The 24292-nt window shown below is 38.0% G+C and overlaps 2 protein-coding genes across 2 annotated transcripts in view; both read left to right on the top strand.

Moving 5' to 3' along the window:
* The window catches only part of LOC135466349 (protein numb-like), a 42823-nt gene extending 32179 nt beyond the window's left edge, over positions 1 to 10644 (top strand). Inside the window, 4 exon segments of the mRNA XM_064743784.1 lie at positions 2451 to 2640; positions 5847 to 6071; positions 7402 to 7614; positions 7961 to 10644. Coding sequence (XP_064599854.1) covers positions 2451 to 2640; positions 5847 to 6071; positions 7402 to 7614; positions 7961 to 8532 — 1200 coding nt within the window. The 3' untranslated portion in view covers positions 8533 to 10644.
* A 2539-nt stretch (positions 10645 to 13183) lies between these two features.
* On the top strand, positions 13184 to 22787 carry LOC135466350 (prostaglandin reductase 2-like). The gene is made up of 8 exons (XM_064743785.1): positions 13184 to 13271; positions 14542 to 14660; positions 14958 to 15164; positions 17544 to 17714; positions 18450 to 18659; positions 20913 to 21034; positions 21719 to 21806; positions 22468 to 22787. Exons 1-8 carry the CDS (start codon positions 13232 to 13234, stop codon positions 22588 to 22590), a joined length of 1080 nt encoding a protein of 359 aa, XP_064599855.1. The 5' UTR covers positions 13184 to 13231; the 3' UTR covers positions 22591 to 22787.
* The last annotated feature ends 1505 nt before the right edge of the window (positions 22788 to 24292 follow it).

Here is a 24292-nt window from a genome sequence, read left to right as displayed (position 1 = left end):
AGTGTCAGTAGATTTTTTTCATTTTTACCACCTTTTGAAGCTGCACACCACACATGAAGCATGCCCCCTCGCCTCCTCATGGCTGTTTATAACACACAGGATCCGTGTTTGACCTCCAGAGCCCAGCAGCTGTTAACATGTTATGTTTGGAAACATCCCCAAGGTTTGTTAGAATGCAGCTTTGGCTGGAAGAGTTGCTTCCCCTGAAAATAACTGCTATTAGCACATCAGAATCGTTAACATGAGCGCTGACTAACACCACCACTATAGCATATAATCATCATATTTTGGTCTGAGATTACAAAACCATCAGTACCATTCATCTGGCTCCCCTTGGGCATGATTGTTGGCCAGGGCGCATGCTTCACCATTTTAACCCCCCTGCACCATTTATAGCTTTTTTTTGGGCTTGATTTTGTTGCTTCTTGAATATTTATATCTAACTGTTATTTAAGTTAATGCAACACAAAGCATTCCTGTCCTTATCCCATCATTCAGTTCATCATGCACTGGAGAAGCTTGATTATCTACACTGCATGCAGTCAATAAATTTATCATTCTGTTCACGTTATGTTTGTTGTTTTATATTGAGACGAAAATAGGTAGAGCAGAACTATTGCCAAATGATGATAGGTTTATGAACATATATTTACTAATCTTCCCACTTTCACAGTGCGTTTTAGATGTTAGCATTCCCCTAACTTTTCAAGCTTTGCCAGGGTTTTAGGTTTCACAGTCTTACTGTGATGTAATGTATGACATATTCTTGACAGTGTAATGAATTACATATTCTTGACAATGCTAGTGAACAGAAAGTCATGAATAACATATGATTAGATATTACCACTGATGAAATTTAGTTTTCCTACCTGTTAATGCTAAACGTTGATCTGGTAAAAGGCAACCAAGGGCATGTACTGAATGAAGCTACCATAGATGGTATCAGTGAAGATGTTGCCATCTAGAGAAGGACCCAGTTGGCATGCCGGCTGTTAAAGAATAAGCAAGTTTCTAATGTTACCCATCAAGTTTTTTTAGATATGACAGGTGTGGCTGTATTCACATAATGGTTGTTGCTTTATGTCCCTGCTAGGAGAAGCCAGGTAAGAGTGATGTGTGCATTGAACTCAGCCTAGCAGATGGCTCCTGTAATCCACAATTCACCTCATTTTTGTGGAGTTTTTACTCAGAATATCAGGGACACAACAGTCTAATTCTACGCACATGATAAAGATGGTGCCTCACTCCCCACGGACTTGCTCTATGGTAGGCTTAATGGGATTGTGTGCAAGAAGTGCAGGGGGAAATTTTCCTGTATTACTATGTGTATAGGTACATTCTTGGAAGCTGTATATAAAAAAATAATAATAATTAAAAAAATAAAAAGATATGAGCTCGGGTGGGATTGAGGCAGGCAGCTGTTTTCTTTACTGACCATTCACCATTGAAACTTGATTTGTGATCACTTAGCCAGGCTTTATAGTGCAATTTAATGTTATATTTCTGTAAATGGCTACCAGCTATTACAATGTTCATCTATAAGTGTAACCTATTCAGACTGTCACTACAGTCATGTTGCCATTTACATGTATTACTGTCGACTGAAAAATTCTATTCTTATGACCGAAAAGTCAGGACTTTCAGCACAACAACATTTTTATTACTTGACAGCTTCCCAAGCTTAAGCATGGGGCATGATAAAGCCAACACAATAGATATTTGCATGTATCGGTATATCAGTGCCATATGAAAAACCCTCATTATGTGTGTAGTCAACTTCAGGTAATAGCTGCTCTATGACTGATTCATATATAGCTGAACTAACATTTCACATTAAGTTCTGTCCCTGAACTTGTAAAGGTTTCACTTTAGCTCCACACCACTTGTCATTCCATTTTTTTGTGTTTATATCATTTACGTATTCAAGTTATACCTCAGAAGTTTGTTTACACCTTGGCATGTACTTGTAAATCTTGTTTATTTCTCATAGGATTACATTTCCTTGTCAGATGAAGTTATTTTATGTAGATATTGGACACCCAAACAAATCTAGATAACCTCACCATTTAGTTTGATGTTTGTGTTTTACCTGTCTGATAAAATTGTGTTATATTTTATACCATTTCTGTTTCCTCGTTTTCACCTTCCTTCTCATTTTAACAGAAACAATAAATGTTTTTCCATGCTTTCATGTGTAAGAGGTTGGCTTATTGAATTGTAACATTTACTTTAATAATGACAACAGTTTTGTTCTCGTGGAATTAAAAAACTTGAAACATTTTATTCAGTTTCAATCTTAGTTTTTATTATTGTGATATCTTTTTTGTGCTATGGATAACAAAACATCTTTATTCTTATCTGAAAAAGTAGCAATTTCCATTTAAAAAAGGAAGACTTGTTTTTTGATGATGACGATGTGGCATGTCATGAGTTTTTATCCACTTTGACAGGGAGAACGCCTGAGCCATGCGGTGGGCTGTGCATTTGCCATCTGTCTGGAGAAGAAGCAGAAGCGAGACAAGGAGTCTGGGGTCACTGTGACGTACAACCCTGAGAGGACCAGCTTCTCCAGGACTGGCTCCTTCAGGCAAACCACGATGACAGAGAGAATAGCCGACCCTCAGAGTGCTATCATCGCAGGTAAGAACAGTTCAGTGCCAAATAATAGTTTATGTTTACCCTAATTCTTCATCCTTTTCAACCACTTCTGGAACCAATATTTTGAAACTTTCTGAGAGCTATGGGGTGTAGAGAAATAATTTGCACAGTTTTATGAAGCTTGTAGCTCAAATAAATCATTTTTGGTGTAATTTTTATATTAATTGTATGCATACATTCCACTGAAAGAAGTGCTTTAGATGTTGAAGATTTACAGTATATGACAAATAATAATGGTTTATTTGTGTGTTTCAGTGGTAACAACACTTCAGCATACAAATATACATGTATATAACAGAAAATGTCAACACACGTGTAGTTTTATTTATTTGTCCTTGCGGGCATAGGTTTGTATAAAGGCTCTTCATATTGAATTTAATACGTGACTTAACCATGAGAAACTACAGATCCAGTTTTCAGTTGCGTTGTTTTGTCCATTTTCGATAAAATTGGGGCCTTTATGTTGTGGAATAAGGTATTATTCTGACTGCTTAAACATGCGAAAAGGTTAAGAATTACAGTAGATTGAGTGAGCCATAACATGTCAAAATATCACAGATGGTTCAGCAGACATTTTCCTGAGAAACAAAAGATTTAATATCAGGAATTCAGGAAAACAACCCAGAAAAATGTTCCAGCTATGTACATTTATGCTAGTAACATTGTAGAGATAGTGACATCATAATAACATTGGGGCCTCCGTGGCTCAGTTGGTTAGCGCGCTAGCGCAGCGTAATGACCCAGAAGCCTCTCACCAATGCCGTCGCTGTGAGTTCAAGTCCAGGTCATACTGGCTTCCTCTCCGGCCGTACGTGGGAAGGTCTGTCAGCACCCTGCAGATGGTCGTGGGTTTCCCTTGGGCTCTGCCCGGTTTCCACCCACCAAAATACTGGCCTCCATCGTCCAGGTGAAATACTCTTGAGTACGGCGTAAACCAATCAGATAAATAAATTAATCATAATAACATTGTAATGAAATTTGCCTAAATAATTATTGTCCTTCATGTACGGGATGAGCTAAGCTAAATATTGCTGGAAAGACCAAACCCTAAAGCAGCCCAGAATAGTTTTATTGGTTGCTGTTCTGGCCAACTGTAAAAACTGCAAGGGGAGATAAAACTGTTTGGTAGTTGGATAACTGCCCTGTATTGTGGGCTGTGTACATTTACCGGTCAAACTACATGTATGCTGCATAAAAATTCTGTTGTAATGGAATCGTTGGCAAAGTTTATCACATCATGTGATTTACTAAGACTTATCTTCAAAAGTTTTCAATACATTCAAAATTTCAAATAAAAATTTATAAAGAACTTAGCAGAGCTGGTGGTAAGCAAATCATTCCATACATCTCTCGTAAGAGCACAACTTTGTGCAGCAGCTTTAAACACAGGAACTCATACAAACCATTAAGCTGTTTCAGGCTAAATTTTCAACATCCTTAATACTAAAGGGTGTTGTTATGTTTATATATTATGTGCCTGCATTTTGTCCACTCCGGATTTATGTTGCATGCATGACAAAACGCGTTGTTTTAAAATTCGAAAAGGTGTTTGGACCCTTCTCAACTTTCTATTACATGTAACTCAGTAAATTATAATATTAACTGCACAGGCATGTTTGGTGACCAAATATGGATTTATGATGTATCCAGGAAATGGTTCCTATAAATAATAAATAGGTGGGGAAATATTTCATTAATTTAGAAAGGAAATGATGTAGAATTAAAAACTTTAAATATATGATCTATATTCAAAACAGCTGAAAGATTTTCACATTACACATAGGTTCATATAATTTTTCCCAGATATGCCCCTGTGTATGTCGACCTTTGTTGGAGCGTGGGGTGTTCATTTGTTCACAGTATAATTTTTGAAATTCTTCTTGTAAACCAGTTGAAAGGTTGGGTCACAAGTAATGCAGCATCTTGGTAGAGGGCAATATAATGCATTGTGCTTGAGCCATTGAGGGGTGTAACATGAACACTCTCAATCCTTGTAAAAAGCCACCCTAAAAGCAGCCCAGGATGTTGGCGGTCAGCTGTTCTGGCCAACTGCAAAAGTTGAAAGGGGAGATAAATCTGTTTGGTAGTTGGATAACTACCCTTTTTTTTTTTGTGGGTATTCTTTACTGGCCAAATTACATTAGATATCCACCTTAGCTGTTCTATATTTTGTTGTGTCTACAGCAATTCAAAAGATTAGTGATTGTTAAATTATCTATATGCAAAATTCAGTACCTTGGTTAATGAAGAATGTCCTAAATAGGATTGATTGAATTAGCTGCACATTACATGTAGCTTAGACATTAGTCGTCTTATGGTCACCTCTGAATCCTTCGAATTACATACGACATTCCAGATTTCAATGTTAATTCTCTGTCTGATATGAAGATGTGGAGTGAGCCATGGCCAAGTGGCCAAGGGGCTAATATTTTATATCTTTGGTCAGAGGAGTTAAGGGCCTTAGATGGGTTTAATCCCATACTTAAACATGGAATCATCAGGATTGCTCTGCTGTCATTGTTACAGGGACTTGGTTTCAGTAAGCAGTCTACAGTGCTGTCTTATGTAGCCTTACATGAAGTTTAATAGAGACTAGTCTTCTGCTAATATGACACACTTTATTTGACCCAGTATTTGCTCCATGACAAAGTATTCATTTTGCCTGAGTCGGAGAGTTCTATTGATCTTAGAAAGGTGTTTTGTGGTATTATTAGGAGGTAGGATAGCCCCCTACTAATAAAGAAAGTAATATAACCTCTATGTGCCTCTGAATATGCATTTCTACGGGTTAATTTTTAGGGCAAGTAGAGTATATCACATGTGGCCTATTTGTGGTGCAATATCCTAGAAGAGTAAAATATAATGTATTGTAAAGATCACCCCAAAAGCAGCCCAGGGTAGTGTTGCTAGTAGCTGTTCTGGCCGACTGCATAACTGCAAGGGGAAATAAATGTGTTTGGTAGTTGGATAACTACTCGGCATTGTGAGTATTCTACGTTTACCGACCAAACTACACCTAGTATATTTGTTTCAACCACTATGAAAATTTCTCAAAATCTTGAGTATGATCAGCAGGCTACTTAGGAAAGAAGTTGAATTGAGTTATTGAGAATTGCATTGTCAGAAAAAGATTTATGAAGATACATGCGTTTGCTCTAACCATTTTCCTTTGTCCTCCATGGTTACAGAGGCTCCTGCCCCAGCGAAGAAGACAGAGAATCCATACGCTGTCCAGAGACCTCATGCCTCTGCCTCTTTACTCCAGAGACAAGGCTCTTTTAGGGGGTTTTCAAAGCTGCAAGAGGCCTCCTCCCCGTTCAAGAGAACTTTGTCTCTACGGCTTAGTGATCTCCCATCGACGTTACAGCGACAGAATGCAATACTGGAGTCACCGGAAAATACACCTGGTGGAGGTGAGTATTCAGCAAGTGATTGGTTACAACAGCTTCATGGTCTAAATGGTACTAGTTTATTTGGTGGGTGGATTTCTGGTAATATTCACCGAGTGCCATTTTCGGGACATGTCATTTGAATACATTGGCATGACAAAAGATTCACATTCATTGAAGAAAACTGAGAATCAAGCCCTGTTTTTTTTTTCTCTTTTTTTTTTTGTTAGTTCTTGGCCTAAATGGTTCATTTTGTGAGTAAAATCAAGACACAAGTGTTATTCATGTCCTCTTAGTGGAAAAAGGTGTTATTGTCACGTCAGCAGTGACATTACAAACAAAAATTAACTAGACAGCTGACAGAACTTGGGAAAGGAATGGAGACAATTAGACATGAAAACTACTGAATGCAAGACAAATATTAACATTTATTCACAAGGTACAGACGAAGGTAATTACAAGTACATAATAAAAACATGAAAAGAAAAAAATTAAAAAAAAAAGTCACTGTAAAAGACAATACACTTACTACAGAATAGGATTTTCTAGTGGCTCTCGGAGGACGTTTTCATACAGCCGTCGAGCTGATCTAAGGAGCATGCATCGGAAACGTCCCCTGTCCGTATGGCCGTAATAGAGCAGTTTGAAGGGAGAAATGATAATAAAACCACCTATAACTCCACAGAAATATAGTCGGCAGAGTACTAATACACATTAGCGCTACATGTTCGACTAATGTTGGTTACAGTAAATCCAGGTCAATATATTTATATCATACTTATTGCATCAATTTAATAAGCAAATAGTTTACAAGCCACAATGGTTAAATGACTAACGGATGCTAACAAGCTCATGAAAATTGCGGCAGACACATACCTGAGGATAGACCACTCACCACTGTCAACTGGCCGCCTTTACAACATTATGTACAGTATACAACAATATAGCACGGCCGAAGTATGTGTAAAGTTGTTACAAATGCTCTATACATACCACAAAAAAAAAAAAAACCTGCATCAGAACTCCAAGTTTTTCTTCTTCTGGTGGTGCCCTGATAACACTGACTAAAGGCGGACGCAGTCTCAGCAGTGTGTGAATGATGAGCGATGCAGTTCACCAAACTTATAAAAGCCTGAACACCTCGGACATGTAAAGGCCAGTTCAAATTGAGATCAGTTGATGGGCTTGTGCCCTCAGTAAGCCACACGCTTACCAACATTCACAACCCATTCTCCTAGCAGGGATTATTTATAAAATAAAGCCTGCCACACAAATCTACAGTAGGAACAAATCACACTTGTGACAGTTACGGCTTTATGTGTACATGTATATATGTTTTTATGGTCATTCACAGTGGGCAGCCCTATCCAGGAGGTGTCCCCGTCCCATGAGCAGCAGAATCAGGACAGCATTTCACAGATGTGTCAACAACTGACCCAAGGGCTAAGCGCCCTTAGCACTGACGACCCATTTGCAGCCGCACCCCGTAGCTCCAACACGTCACGGCTTTACAACCCAGCCAGTACCTCGACTTCCTCCTCATTCCAACACCGACAAGTTCCTCAAGGTCAGTCAAGTTTACCGTAGCAGACTTTTATAAGATGGCGTCACTCATGAGATGACTTGGTTGGTTATGATTGAAACCACCTGCCTTTGACCAGACTGTTTAGGAAAACATACACTTGTAAACTTTTGTGGTGTTTATCTCTTAACCTCCTAGATGGTTTCAGGAGGGAAAACACTGGATAAAACGTAAATTTAGATAAAGTGTATGTAGATATAAGTAAGTCTTTTGAACATTATGCAGTAAGTGTTGGGCTCAACCCAAATTCTACACTTCTATATGTTTCTTACCCAATGACTGAAAAAGTGTGTCTTATATAACTAAGCCTTGCGTGTTTGTGTTTGTGCAGGTTACTCGCCCCATGTTACTCAGCAAACGCGCCACGCCTCACCATTACGAGACACCAACCCATGGGCCCAGACTGCTAGGACCACCACATCTCCCCCGGGGAGAGTCTCTAACGCTGAGTTCTGGTTACAAGCTTCCACCTCACCCTCCCCGCAGTCATCATCAAATCCCTTCACTTCGCCAAACAGCAACGTGCGCACTGCGGGTAGCATTAATGGAACGTCACATTACCATGGTTACGATCGCCAGACTTCACTGGGACAGCCTCCTATACCACAGCGAACAAACTATAGCCAGCACTCCCGTAGCCATTCCATAGATACCAGTGAGCTGTCAATGACCAGCTGGCATCAGCAAAACCAGCGTCCCACTCTACTTCAGATGGCCAATCAGCGAAGCTTTCAGCAAAACGGTAGTGTGGGAGCATGGGGTGCAGGCGGAGTTACAAGCCCCTCCCAGCAACAAGTAGTCGATCCATTTGATGTGGCATGGGCGGCCAAGTCTGCAAACAAACAGAACACAAATCCATTTAATAGTTCAAAAAGTGTGAAGACGTTTGAAGTAAAGTTATGACTTCATCTTTCCATTTTTTGTATGTAAAAACTTGGTGATTCAGCAAAAAATTTGGCTTGTGCATCATTTGTGTATGCAGCATTTTGGATGGTGGTGGTGTCTATGGACTAAGGGACAGAACTCTTGATAGATTGTTGTCACCAGTGAAAGTATCGGGCTGTTGATGCTAGACTGACATTTTCCATGTGCTCTGATCTGCTGTTGATAAATGTGCTCTTACATGTAAACTGACAATCGAATTTTTATTAAACCAACTTGTGATCTCCTATTTTGTGCGCTGAAGTTGTCTTCAGACTGAGATGACATATTTTTAGCAAACCATAATCAAAGTATTTTACCCACTTCTCTTGTATTCAGGTAGGTTACATTGTAGACATGGTTTTATACACCAGCTCTTTTAACATTTTAATACATGTAAGATACTAACATGTTGACTTTATTTACACAGACAGAATATATTGTACAAAGTATGAATAAGTTGCAGAATTACTGAAGATTTGATTTTGCTTAGTTTTTGCTTTCCACTGAGTGGATTGGGTAATCAACTATAATCCATTTAGGAGTTTCAACTGAGGAAGACTTGTGATGTGATATGATGATTTCCCTCAAAACAATAAGAAAATTTTGTGATTAATCCTAATTCCAAATTGCCGAGTTTGTATCACAACAAGGACAAAGCAAATCCAAATTTCCAAATAGGTGCGCTTTGGCGTGCCGATTCATATGCTCTTTATATGTACCCTGATATGGTAGTGGAAGTGCTGGCTTTCAAGGACGTAGAGGCTAGTGTCAGTAGTACTGGTGAAAAACGGTTGTGCTTGGCATTAGTCTGTTACATTGCTGTCTTGATCTAATGCAAAAAAAATATATATATATATTATATACATATCCATCATGAAGTATCCTGCCACTGATAGAGACTAGGTTGAGACGGTCCAGTTGAACAGAAGTGTATAGCACTTGCTTCATATGTGTACATTTAATTCCATTATCATGAAAACACAGCATTTCATAGCGTCACAAGTCTACGCAGAAAATACAGGTGATTTTACCTGATGAGGTGCGCAAGTGAGATATCATGGTTTTAAAACTCAATTTTTAAACTGTGAATATATTTTTAATTAACCCGCTTGTGTTTTTAGTGTTGCCGTGTACTTTTATGTCTAGTGCTTCAGGTTTAATTGTTTTTACATTCATCACAAACTTTTAATTCTATCCAGCTTTTTATTCTTTATATTGTCTTGAGATTCGCTTCGCCATTTTGTTTTGTTATCAGATGAATGTGTATGAAGCTTAGTTCCTGCACAGAGGAAGTTTATATGTGGAGATTTTACCTGTGGCAGTTTATAACAGGACAGATTACCTTGTGAATGTGTATTGGTAATATCTTATTCTGTTGCTGTACTAAAAGCCAGTCCGGTCTCTTTCGAAAGTCATGATGGTGAGGATTGGTCATTTTCATGTCACATATCGAAATTTTTATTTGCATCGATAATTTGTTGGTTAGGTAAGTCTCTTTAAACTCAAGATGAAAAGTAGCTCAAACAAATTTGTTTTTAAATAGTGGTTCCATTATGCATCTAGACAAAAAATCAGTTTGAACGGTTTTCAAAGAACTACTTGTACAAAGCCACATTTTGCCTTATTTAGTGACAGTTGATTCTTACATTGGCATTCCAGTCAGTTTGAAATGTTTCTGTCATGGTAGTTTTTGTTCTTTTTTTCTTTCTTTGCTTTGTTTAAGGGTTAGGGGAATGGAGAGTTTAAATTATCAAATGAATACCTCAAGATTCCTATACTAACGTTGCCTGATTTTTTTCCTGTGTGCTTGATCTAAAAATGATGTTTGAAAGACTTACATGTACCCTCTAACAGATCTGTGAGATAGACCAGTTTTGAAATAATTTTTGTAATAATGATTGATCCTACTTTAGTTTTGTATATACCGTGTTGAGATACCTCTGGTAACTTGTAATATATTTGACATATGGTTGAGTGATAATGGACAAGTTAGAACAAAAGTCGAGATCATAGTCTTGTACATAGCTGTAATCACAACTTTAATCCTCTACTTTTTAGTACATATACATACATGTATGTATATGTATATGTAAATATATGTATGTAAATGTATACATTTTGATAGTCCTGATGTGTACGCTTTATAAATTACCCCAAAGGTTTGGAGGGCAGCTTTCAGGGGAGCTAACATCTGCAAAGTTCATGCTGAGAAACCAATTACAATGTACCTTTATTCTTGCTGGCAAGGTAAAGAGAAACCTTAGTGACCATCACTTCAGTATCAGAGTACTTCATTACAGCACTACAGCACCAGTAAGGAAAGTTCAAATTTATATTGTAATGGATCCGCAGTTTTATAATTTATATTTGCATGGTGATCTTTTCAGGACTCAAAACTCACGAGTTACAAAATATAGTTGTCAGTACCGTTAATCAATTAATCACTAAATTGAATCACCAAATGATATGCAGGTACAAGTGCACTGAGTCCTACAGTTTCACAACATTTCTTATGTCATGTACATTAATTGAGTTTCAGAAAAATATGTCTTTATTTGGATGGTCCATCCATTGAAAATACACATATTGCTTTTATTGTCAATCTGTTAAATATGGCTTTCATTGTCTGTTCCCTGCAAAGCGTATACCAGATTCATTTGATTGCTGGAGATATACCCATTGATGGAATAAAGCTACATCAGATACCCAACTATTATCCAGGTGTTACTCTCTACTTCACTCCCTTTTCATAAAACTGGTGCGCAGAGCCCAGAGTCTTAAGCTGATATTTAGAGTCTTCCCATTGATCATTCCAGGTGATTAACCATTTACCATACCAGTGGTAGCTCAAGCTGGCTAACCACTCATTATGCACTGCTCAGGTTCACTGCCTTTGGAAAATGTCACTGACCTTCACAATTTAACCCATCCATGTAGGATTCCTACACTGAAGTGTAGACACGTGAAAGGAAACCTCAGTGAACCATCGTTCACAAAAGTAATCAAGCTGTTAAATCTTTGAATCGAGCAAGCCAATCTTACTCGATGCAATGTCCAGCATATTTTGAATTCAAACTTTTGGCGAGATGTGGTGATGACGGCCCAAATTTGAATTCAAAACATGCCAGACGCTGCATCAAGTAATGCTTGATAACCAAGTTTAATTAACCTTGATCTATACTGGTGGCTGTTTGGTTGGCTCTGGTACATGGTCCTGTTCGGGTAATGGGGATTCCTTCACCCATAAAAATGACTGCTATCACACAAATGACATTTTTACACTGCAAGGTTCAAATGGATAAAGCACCAGCTCGCTGAGTCTGTCAGACCCTTGACCAAAGAGGCAACATGTTCAAGTGTAGCTCATGCTCCTTGGACAATGGACAGGTCAGAGGTATACTCCAGTTTTTCTTTACACATAGACCTGATTGCAGTTATGTAAATATTCTTCAGTGAAGCAAATGAAATCATTTTAGCTCTTGTCATACTTTTGATCTTCATGTGGACTTATAACACAAGGTTGAATGTTCACAAATTCAATACCTTGGCACTGAGATGGTTTGTGGCCATGAACATCAAACCTTCAAATCCAAACAGAACCATGTAAGCTGATGTGCTTTTGAGAAAAAATATTTCCACCAAAAAGGTGCATGATATCCAAAATAATTGTAATGCTGTTCTTTCCTTCGACACATATGACTTAAACTGACGAACTGTGATATAAACGGATGAAAACGACATTGCACAAGGGGATCAGGCAAACAGATCTACTGTCCAGCCCAGAGTCTATTGTGGCCGTGGAGCATCATGCCGGGTGTCTTCAGCACAGCGCTCCAGTGAGGCATCTCCATCCTGTCAGAGAAAAAGTCATGATACATGTAAGAACAAAATAATGTTGAAAGCATTTTTAAAACCACAAGTTTGGCAGCAAATCATTTCTGTTACTTTATGCTCTTACTGGCTTCAATTCAAAACCCCAATTTCTGAAAGATAAGCTGGAAAGAATCAAACAAATCTCGGATCTAACTGCCAGAAATGCCCAAAGAATTAATCGCAGATGGAACAATTTACTATGGGCCAAGAGTGGGGTATTTTACATTTTTAAGGATACATTAAGGCCATAAAATAAATACTTTATGTTTGTGGCTCTGTATAATTTGGTATTAGGCATGTCAGATACTCAAAAAAGAGCAAAGCTTGTGAGTCTTGGAATAACACGTTGTGACTGACATGAATGTTCTGCTGTTCCACAGGATTTACTCCCCTTGTGCATGTAGACATTATATGCGTCTTTTTTGGCGGTAACTAAACACAAGCTGCAGTCATATTTGCACAATTTTTCTCGTGTCGATAATTTTATACAAGTAGGTGTACATAACTTGATGAACAGGTGCATTTACTTACATTGCATTTTTATCTGGTGTACTGTTAACTGCCTATACGGTAGGCCTATAATTTTGGATACTTGTAGTATACTGTACATCATGCAGATGGGCCCTGCAGTCTACAAATCCAAAACCATTAACAAACTTGTAGAAGTAAAATCACTCGCGTCAACACGCATACATCAACCTAACAAAAACATTCAATCAAATAAAAGGTACTTCACGGTACTTTCTGCGGGTCAAAGGTCAAATTGTGAGGTACGGGAATATAAGAATGATGCCGAGTTGACAAGATGCCGGAGAATTTTCGTGTTATTTTGCAGAATAGGCCAGGTCGGGTAGTTGTCGTTATTGTATGATGTTTTTGTGTGCAGCAACTAGTTAGACGCCAGAGTATGCAAAGCAAGCTGTTGGGGTTGCTTTTGACTGCAGTTAGAGAGAAGTTGTTGTTGTTTCAGCTAGTATCCGGTTGTTTATTCAAAGGTTTATGAATGCAAAACTGTCCGTTATCTTGTTACTTTGTGATGACTGTGTATATCTCTACAGCCGTTTTGTAGAATTTCCTTTCCGAAAGTAGCAGAGGATGTGTCACCCACCCATGCCACGCCAATAAAAGTATCGATGACCCGAAGGTGTCAAACTTCGAAGCGATAACATCATAAGTTACCTCCCTTGAAATGCGTTTAATGAATTTATTTATTTATTTGATTGGTGTTTTACGCCGTACTCAGGAATATTTATTTATACTAATATATTAATATACTAAAATACTTATACGACGGCGGCCAGCATTATGGTAATAGAAACCGGACAGAGCCTGGGGAAACCCACAACCATCCTTAGGTTGCTGCAAACCTTCCCACGTATTGCCGGAGAGGAAGCCAGCATGAGCTTGAACTCACATTGACGGCACCAATGAGGAGAGGCTCCTGGGTCATTACGCTGCACTAATGCGCTTACCAATTGAGCCACGGAGGCCCCCTTTAAATGAATGAATGATGAATAAATGATTGAATGATTATGGCTTAACGCAATAACATCAATATTTCAGCTGCTAAGATGAAGCTCATCTGAACCTGGAGCTATAGGGGCATTCGCAAAACAGCAAAATCACAAAAGGGAATTCCTATCCAGCACTATGCGAATAACTTAGTATAAACTCAATAACTTTCTTTGTGATACAAAACATAGAGGCATGGCTTCACAAAACATCAGCTTAGTAAGTATTATCGCATTGCTTAAAATGTACCATAAGACAGACATAAGATGGGTAAATACTGCTTTGCTGGTGGATAAGAGGCCTCATAGATGGCAGATATAGACGGACATACTTTCACTCCATTTGAATGCTGAGTTACATTTGCCTGATTTGAGCAAATTACAAAATTTGAGGTTAAAATATCTGACCAATAAAATTACAGTGGATTACTCTGAACAAATTGAAAGCGAATTCCAGAACTCTGACCTCATTTGCAACAGACTTCCTACTTTGAATCTGGTCCTCATGCCCATGTAATTTTTGGTTTACAATGTTATACTAACAGATAAGTCACCATGCATTAGCTTAATTATGAAACATTACAGGTCTTGTTCTTTGTTTTAGGAGTTCAAGGTGAGCCAAAAGAAACAAACTTCCACCATGAGGTATGTCCCTTCCCAAACTCGCCAGAGCCAGGCCAGGTCCTTGTGAAGACGCTTTACCTGTCTGTGGATCCAGCCCTGGTAGGAACTCGTCATTAACATCATATTGTCTTACCAAAACCAAAACCTGATCCTGTTCTGACACCTAATATAGCCATGTAGGCCTATGCCCATTGAATGTGTCGTCATAACTAGACCCCTACATGTAAGACAAGAGAAAAAATAACCATTCAAAACCATTTATTATCTTTTTTATTTACATGTATTTATCTTTATTTATTTTTATATTTTGAGGGCTATTTTTAGTTTGAAAGGTTGTTTTCTCTCCCTATGGAGATGGTTCAAACTGCTATGATTACCGTAGCTTTGTGCTTTCAGCGATGTCGGATGAATGAGAGCACAGGTGTGGAGTATATGGGTCCGTGGGCATTGGGTGAGATGATCTTAGGACTGGGTGGGGTGGGAGAGGTGTATCAGTCAAACCATGAAGGCTACACCCCAGGGGATCTTGTACAAGGGGCATTCTCCTGGCCATGGACGAACTATTTTATCTGGGAAAAGACCAGTGGTATGGACTTGGACAAGGTAATGTATGAAAACATCAGAAGGTTTTGTACATCTCCTTCTTAACCCTATTTGAGATAGCTCTTCATACATGTACTTTACATTCATAGATCTACTCTTTGGCGTTTTTTCATTTACTTACATCTGAGATTTAATCTGTTCTGTGGAAATAATGTCTACAAACATGAAATACAGACATACTGTTATTTTCCAACCTTTTCACATGTTCGCAAGGTGTTTATTCTAGCATATTCTGAAGGCATTATTCTGTGTAGACTGCTAAAATTATACTTTTTGTGAAGCCTTCACATTGGTCAATCCAAACAAAATATGGTTTTATCTCCAAAATCAAGTTGAAACTGTGCATAAATTGCACTAAAAGTTACTCTTTCATATGCAAAAAGATTGAGGAATTAGGATAAGACAATTCAAGAACTAAGTGAATTTTAATACTTTGACATTAATTTTTGTTAAATGTGCATTGTAAAGTGATATGTAATTGACACTGATTGGCTGACAGTAGGGATAGGATTTCCTGGGTTCAATCCTCCAGCTTTGGTTATGCATGACCAAACTGTACACGGTGACCCAAAATTCAGCTTAGGCTGGACATAGCCTGGACTTGCCTATTCCTCACACCAACCAATCAGAATCAGTTGTGTATTCCTTTAAATGAACTTTATAATGGGGGGAAAAGCTTGAGAAAAAGAATTATTGACATACTTTACCAGTAGACCTCTTGGGTGAAATGTGTGGGGCAGGTCAGTCTAATGATACGAAACATGAGCGAAAAACAACAATTTGCATAGTGTTTCTAATAGAGACATGACGTGAAAGAAGTGGATTGTTTTCATGATTGTTATTGTTTATGTTTAGAACACATGTATGCTATTGAAATAGGGACGTCTCAGACCTAAGATTATATTAATTAAATTGGTCAGTTGATTAAATTACAGGGTTGTTAAATGATGCTAATACTTTAAAGTGAAAGACAGGACATGACTAATGTTTATGTCCCACTGAAAGACTATGATTCAGGCTATCTTGAATAGCATTTATTCTAGCTCTTTAAAGTCGAAGGTATTTCCGTATACCCAGGCAATTCCACTGCTTGAACTGTTCATACAACAGGCGTACTATATCAGTTACGAGGAACTCCAGCGACCCTGGTTAAATAGCCTGCAGATGCACGGCCAGGGTATTCCTGGTCCAGGTCGTTGACTCCAGAGGGGTTGTGCTGGTGATTTTGACCCCTATTAAATGTTTTCAAAATTACAATAGTATTTTTGTACATCTAGATTCATATTCAATTCTGAAATAAATCTAAGCACCACTGATTTTATGTTTCAGTTTTGTAGTGGTGGTTTCTAAGATGATAGCAGTGCTGACCTAGTTGTCGCAGACATTGGAGAAAGCACCTAGTCTTGAACACGGTTTTAATAATTTTACTGTATTTTATAGAAGAAAACAGAAAAAAAACATCCCTTGAATGCAAGAAAGACAAGTGACAAAATTTAAATTCTTCACTTGTAATAAATTCAGAGAAAAAAAATGATATCTTTAAGATATAATTCATTTTATCATAAAATTTAGTTAGTTTTAAGTGTTGTCCAGTGAGATGCAGTCTTCTCATTCCCATAAACCTTTGACGTCCTTGATGAAGTTTGTTATGTAGAAAGTGCCGACTAAACGCTAAAATGAATGACAAAAATGCATGTGTACAATTTGAACAGAGTGATCAAGTAGGCCTATAGGGTCTATTGGGGAAATGAATGTGGTCTGACATAATTTGGCATCATTGAATATTACACAGCCTGTAAATCAACTTATTTTACGTCTGTAGTGGTCTGGTAATGATAGAGACCTGCCCCACAACATTGTGTGAAATGGCCCTTTAGCTACACATAACTAAGTAAATGATCTCAAATGCCATAGTTCTATGTTATCATATATCGCTTCATGGAGTGAATGGGTAAAAGCCATGTCACAGCTTAGGCCACTCAATGTCTGACAGTAACGTGTTTGATTGGATAAAATTCTCAAGATGGCTGCCATCACACTAGCCATTTGTGCATTATTGTCATTTTGTTCTACATGTTATTTGGTGAAATCTCATTAAAATAATAAAGTGTGATACTTTTTAGAAAGCTTGAATATCTTGCTTTTGATTGAAATATATTTCAGCCAGGTGCTGTCTTGTCCTTTAAGCTTCCTTCAACAAACTCTAACAGACTGTAAATCTATGATATTGTAACTCGAGACCTGCAAGGCTTATTCATCTACATGTATTCTGCCTGTATCACCGTTCTTTCTTTACTGCTTCCTGGTTTAAACATCAGGACATGGTGGCAGTATTGCCGAAGCAATTATCATGCGTTAATTCCTTTTTGTTTGTCTCAGGTGGACAGATCATTAGTTGGGGACAGACCCTCTCTCATCCTCAGTGTGTTAGGACTTACAGGCTTGACATCTTTACTGGGCATCAGAGAGAAAGGTCAGCTGACCCCAGGAGCCAATGAGACTGTGGTAATTAGTGGTGCAGCAGGTGCTTGTGGCTCATTGGCTGGACAAGTATGTTTACCGATTGGTTGATGACGATAATAAATATTATGGTTTGTGAAGTAAAGCAACACGAATTTTCTTTTGTGTTATAAAACTGAAAATCCATGTCTTCGTTTTGTCTGGCCCTGTTATTTTTATGACTTTCCTGTTTTAAAAAGCTTTCCAGTTCTGTAAATATTGCAATTCAAATATCAACAGAAACAAATTGCTGAGACAGTCAACATTTCCTACATGATCAATTTTAAGTTTTATTTTTATGCCCTCCACCAACATTAGAAAAATGATTTATTATTTATCTATTTAAAAGGACATAATGTGGAAAATAAAATTATATTAAACAAAATACTTAATGAACATTGAAGGGAGAGAGTGTCATGTCAAAATGTGGCATCACTTTGTTGGTCGAAGATCTTTACTCTGAAAATGTACATTGTCTGTCACCACTGTTGGACAAGGTTGGAGAAGATGTCAACAGCACCTGTGTGGTCATATAGTTCAGATTACATGGAGTTTATTGGAGATCTGGACTTCCATGAATATGAAATATAACAGTTGTATTAGTCCCCAGACATACACCTTATGTTCGCTCTGTGTCCCATGTGGGAAGTCAAAGAAAAAAAGACTGGTTTATTTGGAGCACTCCAGTTTTAAGTTGTAAGTGAAATTTTCTTGTATACTGCGTTAAAAAAACAAAGCATTACACCTGCAGTTCATAAGGGTTTTCAAGTTTCTTATTTCTAACAGATCGCTAAACTGGAGGGTGCTGGTAAGGTCATTGGAATTTGTGGATCAGATGAGAAATGTGATTATCTGACGGGCGATCTGGTGTTTGACTCCGCTATCAATTACAAAACACAAAATGTAGCAGAGAAGTTGAAAACAACCTGCCCAGATGGAATCCAAGTTTACTTTGACAACGTTGGGGGAGACATCAGTGAAACTGTCATTTCACAGGTAAGATAAATACAGGTGTGACAAAGCAGCCAAGTTAAGAACATACTGGTGGCAAGTTTCCAGACTCGTAACATAATATGTATTATAATTTCATACTGTTTGTTTCAATCAGGTCAAAAAAAAATCATTTTTGGAGAGTGCAAATGCTATGTTTTTAGATAAAATGTAAGTTTTTCATGCTTGACAGAAGAGAGTGATTAACCCCTCCCCTGTTTCATTACCCTGCATGGCACTTAGCAGCCCTGGTTGCTAATCCTCACCACATGGGGTCAAGTCAATGACAGTGAGGTGTGCAGGCCTCTCGACTAGTAGGCCTACATGTACATCTCTAAATATACCCATGAATGAAATCGAAGAAAGTATTAGGACAGGCGATGTCTATTACAAACCTTTAAATTCCAAACACTGTTTCAAAGCGTGACAACACCAAACAAGGAATGTACATGCACAATGTTCACTGCGTGTGAACCGATTATTCGGGTTAGGCCTATGTGGAAGTCACTTCACACCGTTACCTGGTGAACAGTTGTCTCATGAGAGCAGTCATTATGCAACAGATACGAGTACATATTTATTTTAGCTAAAAACGAATTTCACTGAGAAATATCTGTCGGAACTGTCCTGTTGTTGCAGAAGAGTTACTTCTCTCGCATTTTTATATCAGGGACCCTCCAACAAAAACAGAAAACATACTTTATGAGAGATTTCCAAAAGTTACAAAGATTTACTTTTACTGTCTTTGGGTAGTACTGTGTGCGAGTCCGGCATATCGGGAGACAGGATTTGTTTGAGTTGTTATCACATTAGGAGTTCACACAACACTGTCACTGTTTTTATAAACAAAATGTTTTATGATTTCCTGTGTACAGTTTTGCCCGCCAGACGTGAATTAGGTGTCGCCAGCTACTGATAAGATTATTGTTTTACCTTTCGCCAGCAAAAATCACGTGATCAATGGGTAGACACGTGGAAATTTCGAGTTCTGTGATTGTAAGTGGCTTGTATCTACAGGTAGATAAAACCAATCCGTATGACTAAAATTTCGTCTGAGGAGACACAATTAAATTAATTAAAAGTAAATTAATTATTCAAGGTTATGAAATATGGGCAGAAGTTGACAGAAGTCTTTCAAATTATGAGAGAATGAACAAGAAATTTTCAGTTGTATCAGCTGTATGTGTAGGTGTCGCTTTGATCACAATTTGACATCTTCATCTTATCTGCTGGTAGGCCCAGTTTGCTGGTAGGCCCATTTTGCAAGTATGGATTCGCAGTGTGCTAAATTCTGCTACAGCTTTGTATATGAAGAGCCCTGCAGTTTAAAGACGGATATTTGACATGACACTCCACATGCGTAAAGGTATTGGGTAGTCACATTTATTCACCACACAATGTACTCCCAGATTCACATTTATCACAAAATAACGGTAATAAAACAATGAACCTGTTGCGAAGTGCATGTACTAAAATTACTAGGACTAAAACTGAGGAAAACATGAGCTGTTGGTGGTAGGAGCATAGACTAAGTACTCAGTGAAGAGTGAGCTTGTTTATTACATTCCTGAATTGTCAGTGTAATCCCCTGACCACCCCTGAATCTCTCTCGTGGTGCTCATTCAGTAATAACCACAACCAATGCAATCAATCCTGGAAACTTTTTTACTGTATACAGATGAAATATTTATTTATTTATTTATTATTCACTTATACAACGTTGGCGATGATTATGGTGAGAGGAAACTGGGCAGAGCGCAGTAGACCTACGACCATCTGCAGGTTGCCGACATGGGTGTTTCTGCATTTATCTGTTGGTTATATGGAGGCAGCACCTACTTTTCTGCCGAAATTTAATGGTGGAGAATTTTGGCTAACATGGATCATGGGTCGATCACACAGATAACTGAAAATTTGGGATTGTTTACACCCTTCAGATGTTCACAGTAAGTTAGATGGCAAAAAAGGATTTTGGCTGAACTAAAAACGATCTTAGAGATATTTCTCTAAAATCCTAGATCTTACAGATAATTGTGAATTTGAGATTGTTACACCCTTCAGAAGTTACAATAAGACAGTTGGCAAAAAATACTCACCCAATGGTCAAAAGTAGGATTTTTTCTGTTGCCGGCATCTAAATTAAGATTAATTTTGTTTTTTTTACATTCCAGAGTTTCGGTTTCATGTCACATATTTTGCAGATGTTAGATTACTAATGCAGAAGCATTTACCAATGTTTTCTCACAATGACTGTTCCAGATGACGCCAAACTCTCGTGTGATTCTGTGTGGTCAGATTTCTGTGTATAACAATGATGTACCATATCCTCCCCCTATCAGTGCCAGTTTGGAGGCCATCATTGCTGAGAGGAAAATATCCAGGTACAAATGTACAAATATCATAGATGTATGTCTCTCCAGAACTCTCTCACATACAGATGCATGTCTCTCCAGAACTCTCTCACACACAGATGTATGTCTCTCCAGAACTCTCTTACACACAGATCTGTCTCTCCAGAACTCTCTCACACACAAATGTGTGTCTCTCCAGAACTCTCTCACACATAGATGTATGTTTCTCCAGGACTCTCTCACACACAGATGTGTGTCTCTCCAGAACTCTCTCACACACAGATGTATGTCTCTGCAGAACTCTCTCACACACAGATGTATGTCTCCCCAAAGCTCTCTCACACACAAATGTATGTATCTCCAAAACTCACTCATACATATATGTATCTTTCAACAGAAAAAGAGTTGAAAAGTTGAAAACTGAATGCAAAAACTACCGGTATTTTTCCTTTAACTCCATGGTGAGTTTTCTGCACAAAATAATACCAGTAACACTGGATATCAGTGATTCACTTTTGTATGAATTTCTTGTGACATTTATTCATGGAATCTCCACATAGGCACAAAAAGAGTCCAGCATTATGTGAAATATTAGGATGAAGGGAAAAAATTGGCTCCTCCACAACAGCTCTTGTAATAGTGAACAATTCTTGACTATGGCCTGAAGCAGTATTGATCATTTAACAAGTGGACTTAAACACACATGTTTTGTAGGGACCGTTTCCTGGTGCTGAATTATGCGGCTAAGTTTAAGTCTGGACTTGAGCAGCTGATCACCTGGCTAGCTGATGGGAAGATAAAGGTAAAAGTAGTAGACATGGAATTGTTTCATGTCACTGTCAGTGTATTACAATTAACGCCCAGAATGCAGTAGAAAAATTTCTGAGCTCTTGAAAGAAACATGAATAGAAAAAGACAACAAATAGTACAACGTAGGTGGGGTGTAAAGACTTAATTGGTTATAGCTATTTTATTTTCTTGATGTGCTTGATAACTCTAAAAATCAACTTCAATCTGGACTTTTTGGTCTAGTATTGTATTGTCTACTCTTCTAATCCTGAAGCAAGCAAACATGCTTTGCAGGTCAGTGCCTGGATCTCTGCATGCCAGGATCATGCCCAAGTCAGTTTAATTGATAATTGCTGAAGGTGTATTTTACCAAGCATCGTAGAAAGGTTTATGTATACCAAAAATGCAGATTAATTCTGAACTGACATTAGGTGTTTGTTCCATAAAGCATATTGAGATTTGGCTGTTTTTAATGCAGATTTTTGTTTTACCTTATCAGGACCTGGATTCAAAGATTTAAAATATGTAAATATATATAAATAAGGTATGTTCACTGCCATGGATATTTATAGAACTATGATTTAACCTTCCTTTGACCTTGCAACTTGTGACAAAAATAATCTTGAATTACTGCCATTTACACTTACACAGCCATTGCTGTCACATTTTAACAGGTTCGGGAAACGGTAGCTGAGGGATTGGAGAAAGCAGGCTCAGCGTTTGTATCCATGATGAAGGGAGGGAATATTGGTAAACAAATTGTCCATGTGGCTGATCCAACAAAAAACACCCAATGACAGTCATCTTCTTGTAACTCGAGAAATGGACTCCCCCTTCCCCCCCAAATCCCCCGAGTGGAATTTTGGCAGCAAAAGATTCTTGTTTTCATATATTACCATGTAACCATATACTTGTACTGCTGCATGCATATCATTATGTTAAGTGCAGATCATTTTTCATATGCAGGATATTGCTGGTTCAGTAAAATACATTAAATCACAAAACTCTTTTTATTCATTTGTTCAGGATGAGGCGTATATGCCACATTCAAGAACCGATGTATTGCAGCCCAGCAATGAATGAATGAATGAATAAATGAACGAATGAATGCTTGGGGTATAACGTCGTACTTAACAATTTTTCAGACATACGACAACAAGGAGCATGTATATACACTGTGTTTTCTTGTGATAGGGCGATCCATGTCACCAAAGTGCTGCCGCCACTAAAGTATCATGGCGACACGGGACAGGAGACCCCACACAGTCACACTATACTGACGCCTGGCTGACCAGTCTCTTTACTTGCTCTAACCTCTCAGTGCTGAGTGCTGAGTGCTGAGTGCCAAGCGAAGCAGCAACAGGTACCATTTTGAAAGTCTTTGGTACGACCCAACCCAGGTTTAATCCCGGGTCTCCCACTTTCAAGATGGACACTCTGCCCACTAGGCCACCTAGGCAGTCTTAATGAATGAATGCATGAATAATTATGGCTTAACACCACAACAGCAATATTTCAGCCACTAAGATGCTAAGATGGAACTCATCTGAACGGGGAGCTAAAGAGGCATCTGCAAAATAGCAAAAGGGAATTCCTATCAAGCACTACAATAAAAACTTAGGCAAACTTGATATACTAAAGTTCTTTGTGCTAAAAAACATACAGGCATGGCTTCACAAAACATCAGATTTTGCAAATTTCAAAATTTCTGATACGAATTTTCGATAATGCCATAATCGCTTTTCCCTAGATTAAATATCTGACCAATAAAATTACAGTGGATGAATCTGTTTGAACAAATTAAAAGGGACTCCAGAACCTTACCTCACTTGTGACAGCCCCCACACCCTACTTTGAAACCATTTTAATAGGCCACCAATGTGGCTGATGCAGCCCAGGCGTAAGGAGACGGGTTACACTATTCATACTGCATCTTTGTGAATAGCTGGGCAAGTCTTTGGAAAACTATTTTATAATCGATGACAAATTTCTATGTAATAAGATGGTGTCATTATAACCCAAGCAACTGCGAACATTTAAACCGTGCCAAATCGGGGTAAATTTCGTTGAACAAATGACATCTCACAGGGTAAACTTTCAGGAAACCAATATTCAGGAGTAATGACCTGGTGTTACCAGTTCCCCAGCTTAAAGGTCGAGAAAACATAAAAAATAAAGTTCATAAATATTATCATAATTTAGGTTAAATGATTATGTTTCGACATAAACAACAAATTTACATTCAAATAAATTTATTAGACAAGCCTTATTTACATCCTTATTTAGAACATTATTATGCAACAACGATAAATACCAAACGTTGGTGCCAAATACCTACCATACAAAAATATTTTCAAATACCCTTTTCTCTTGAAAAAAAAAATCCAAAAAGTATTAAAGACCATATTTGCAAATAAGTTTTGATGCTCTTTCATCTAATTTTTCATCATTTTTATGTCTTCTCCTTTAAAAGTTTCACCTTTCACGTTTTCAACTGTC

This window comes from Liolophura sinensis, chromosome 6 (assembly GCF_032854445.1).
Source record: "Liolophura sinensis isolate JHLJ2023 chromosome 6, CUHK_Ljap_v2, whole genome shotgun sequence".
In the NCBI taxonomy this organism is placed as follows: Eukaryota; Metazoa; Mollusca; class Polyplacophora; order Chitonida; family Chitonidae; genus Liolophura; species Liolophura sinensis.
The sequence above is the reverse complement of the archived record's forward strand: the minus strand, read 5'-3'. Positions and strand labels throughout refer to the sequence as shown.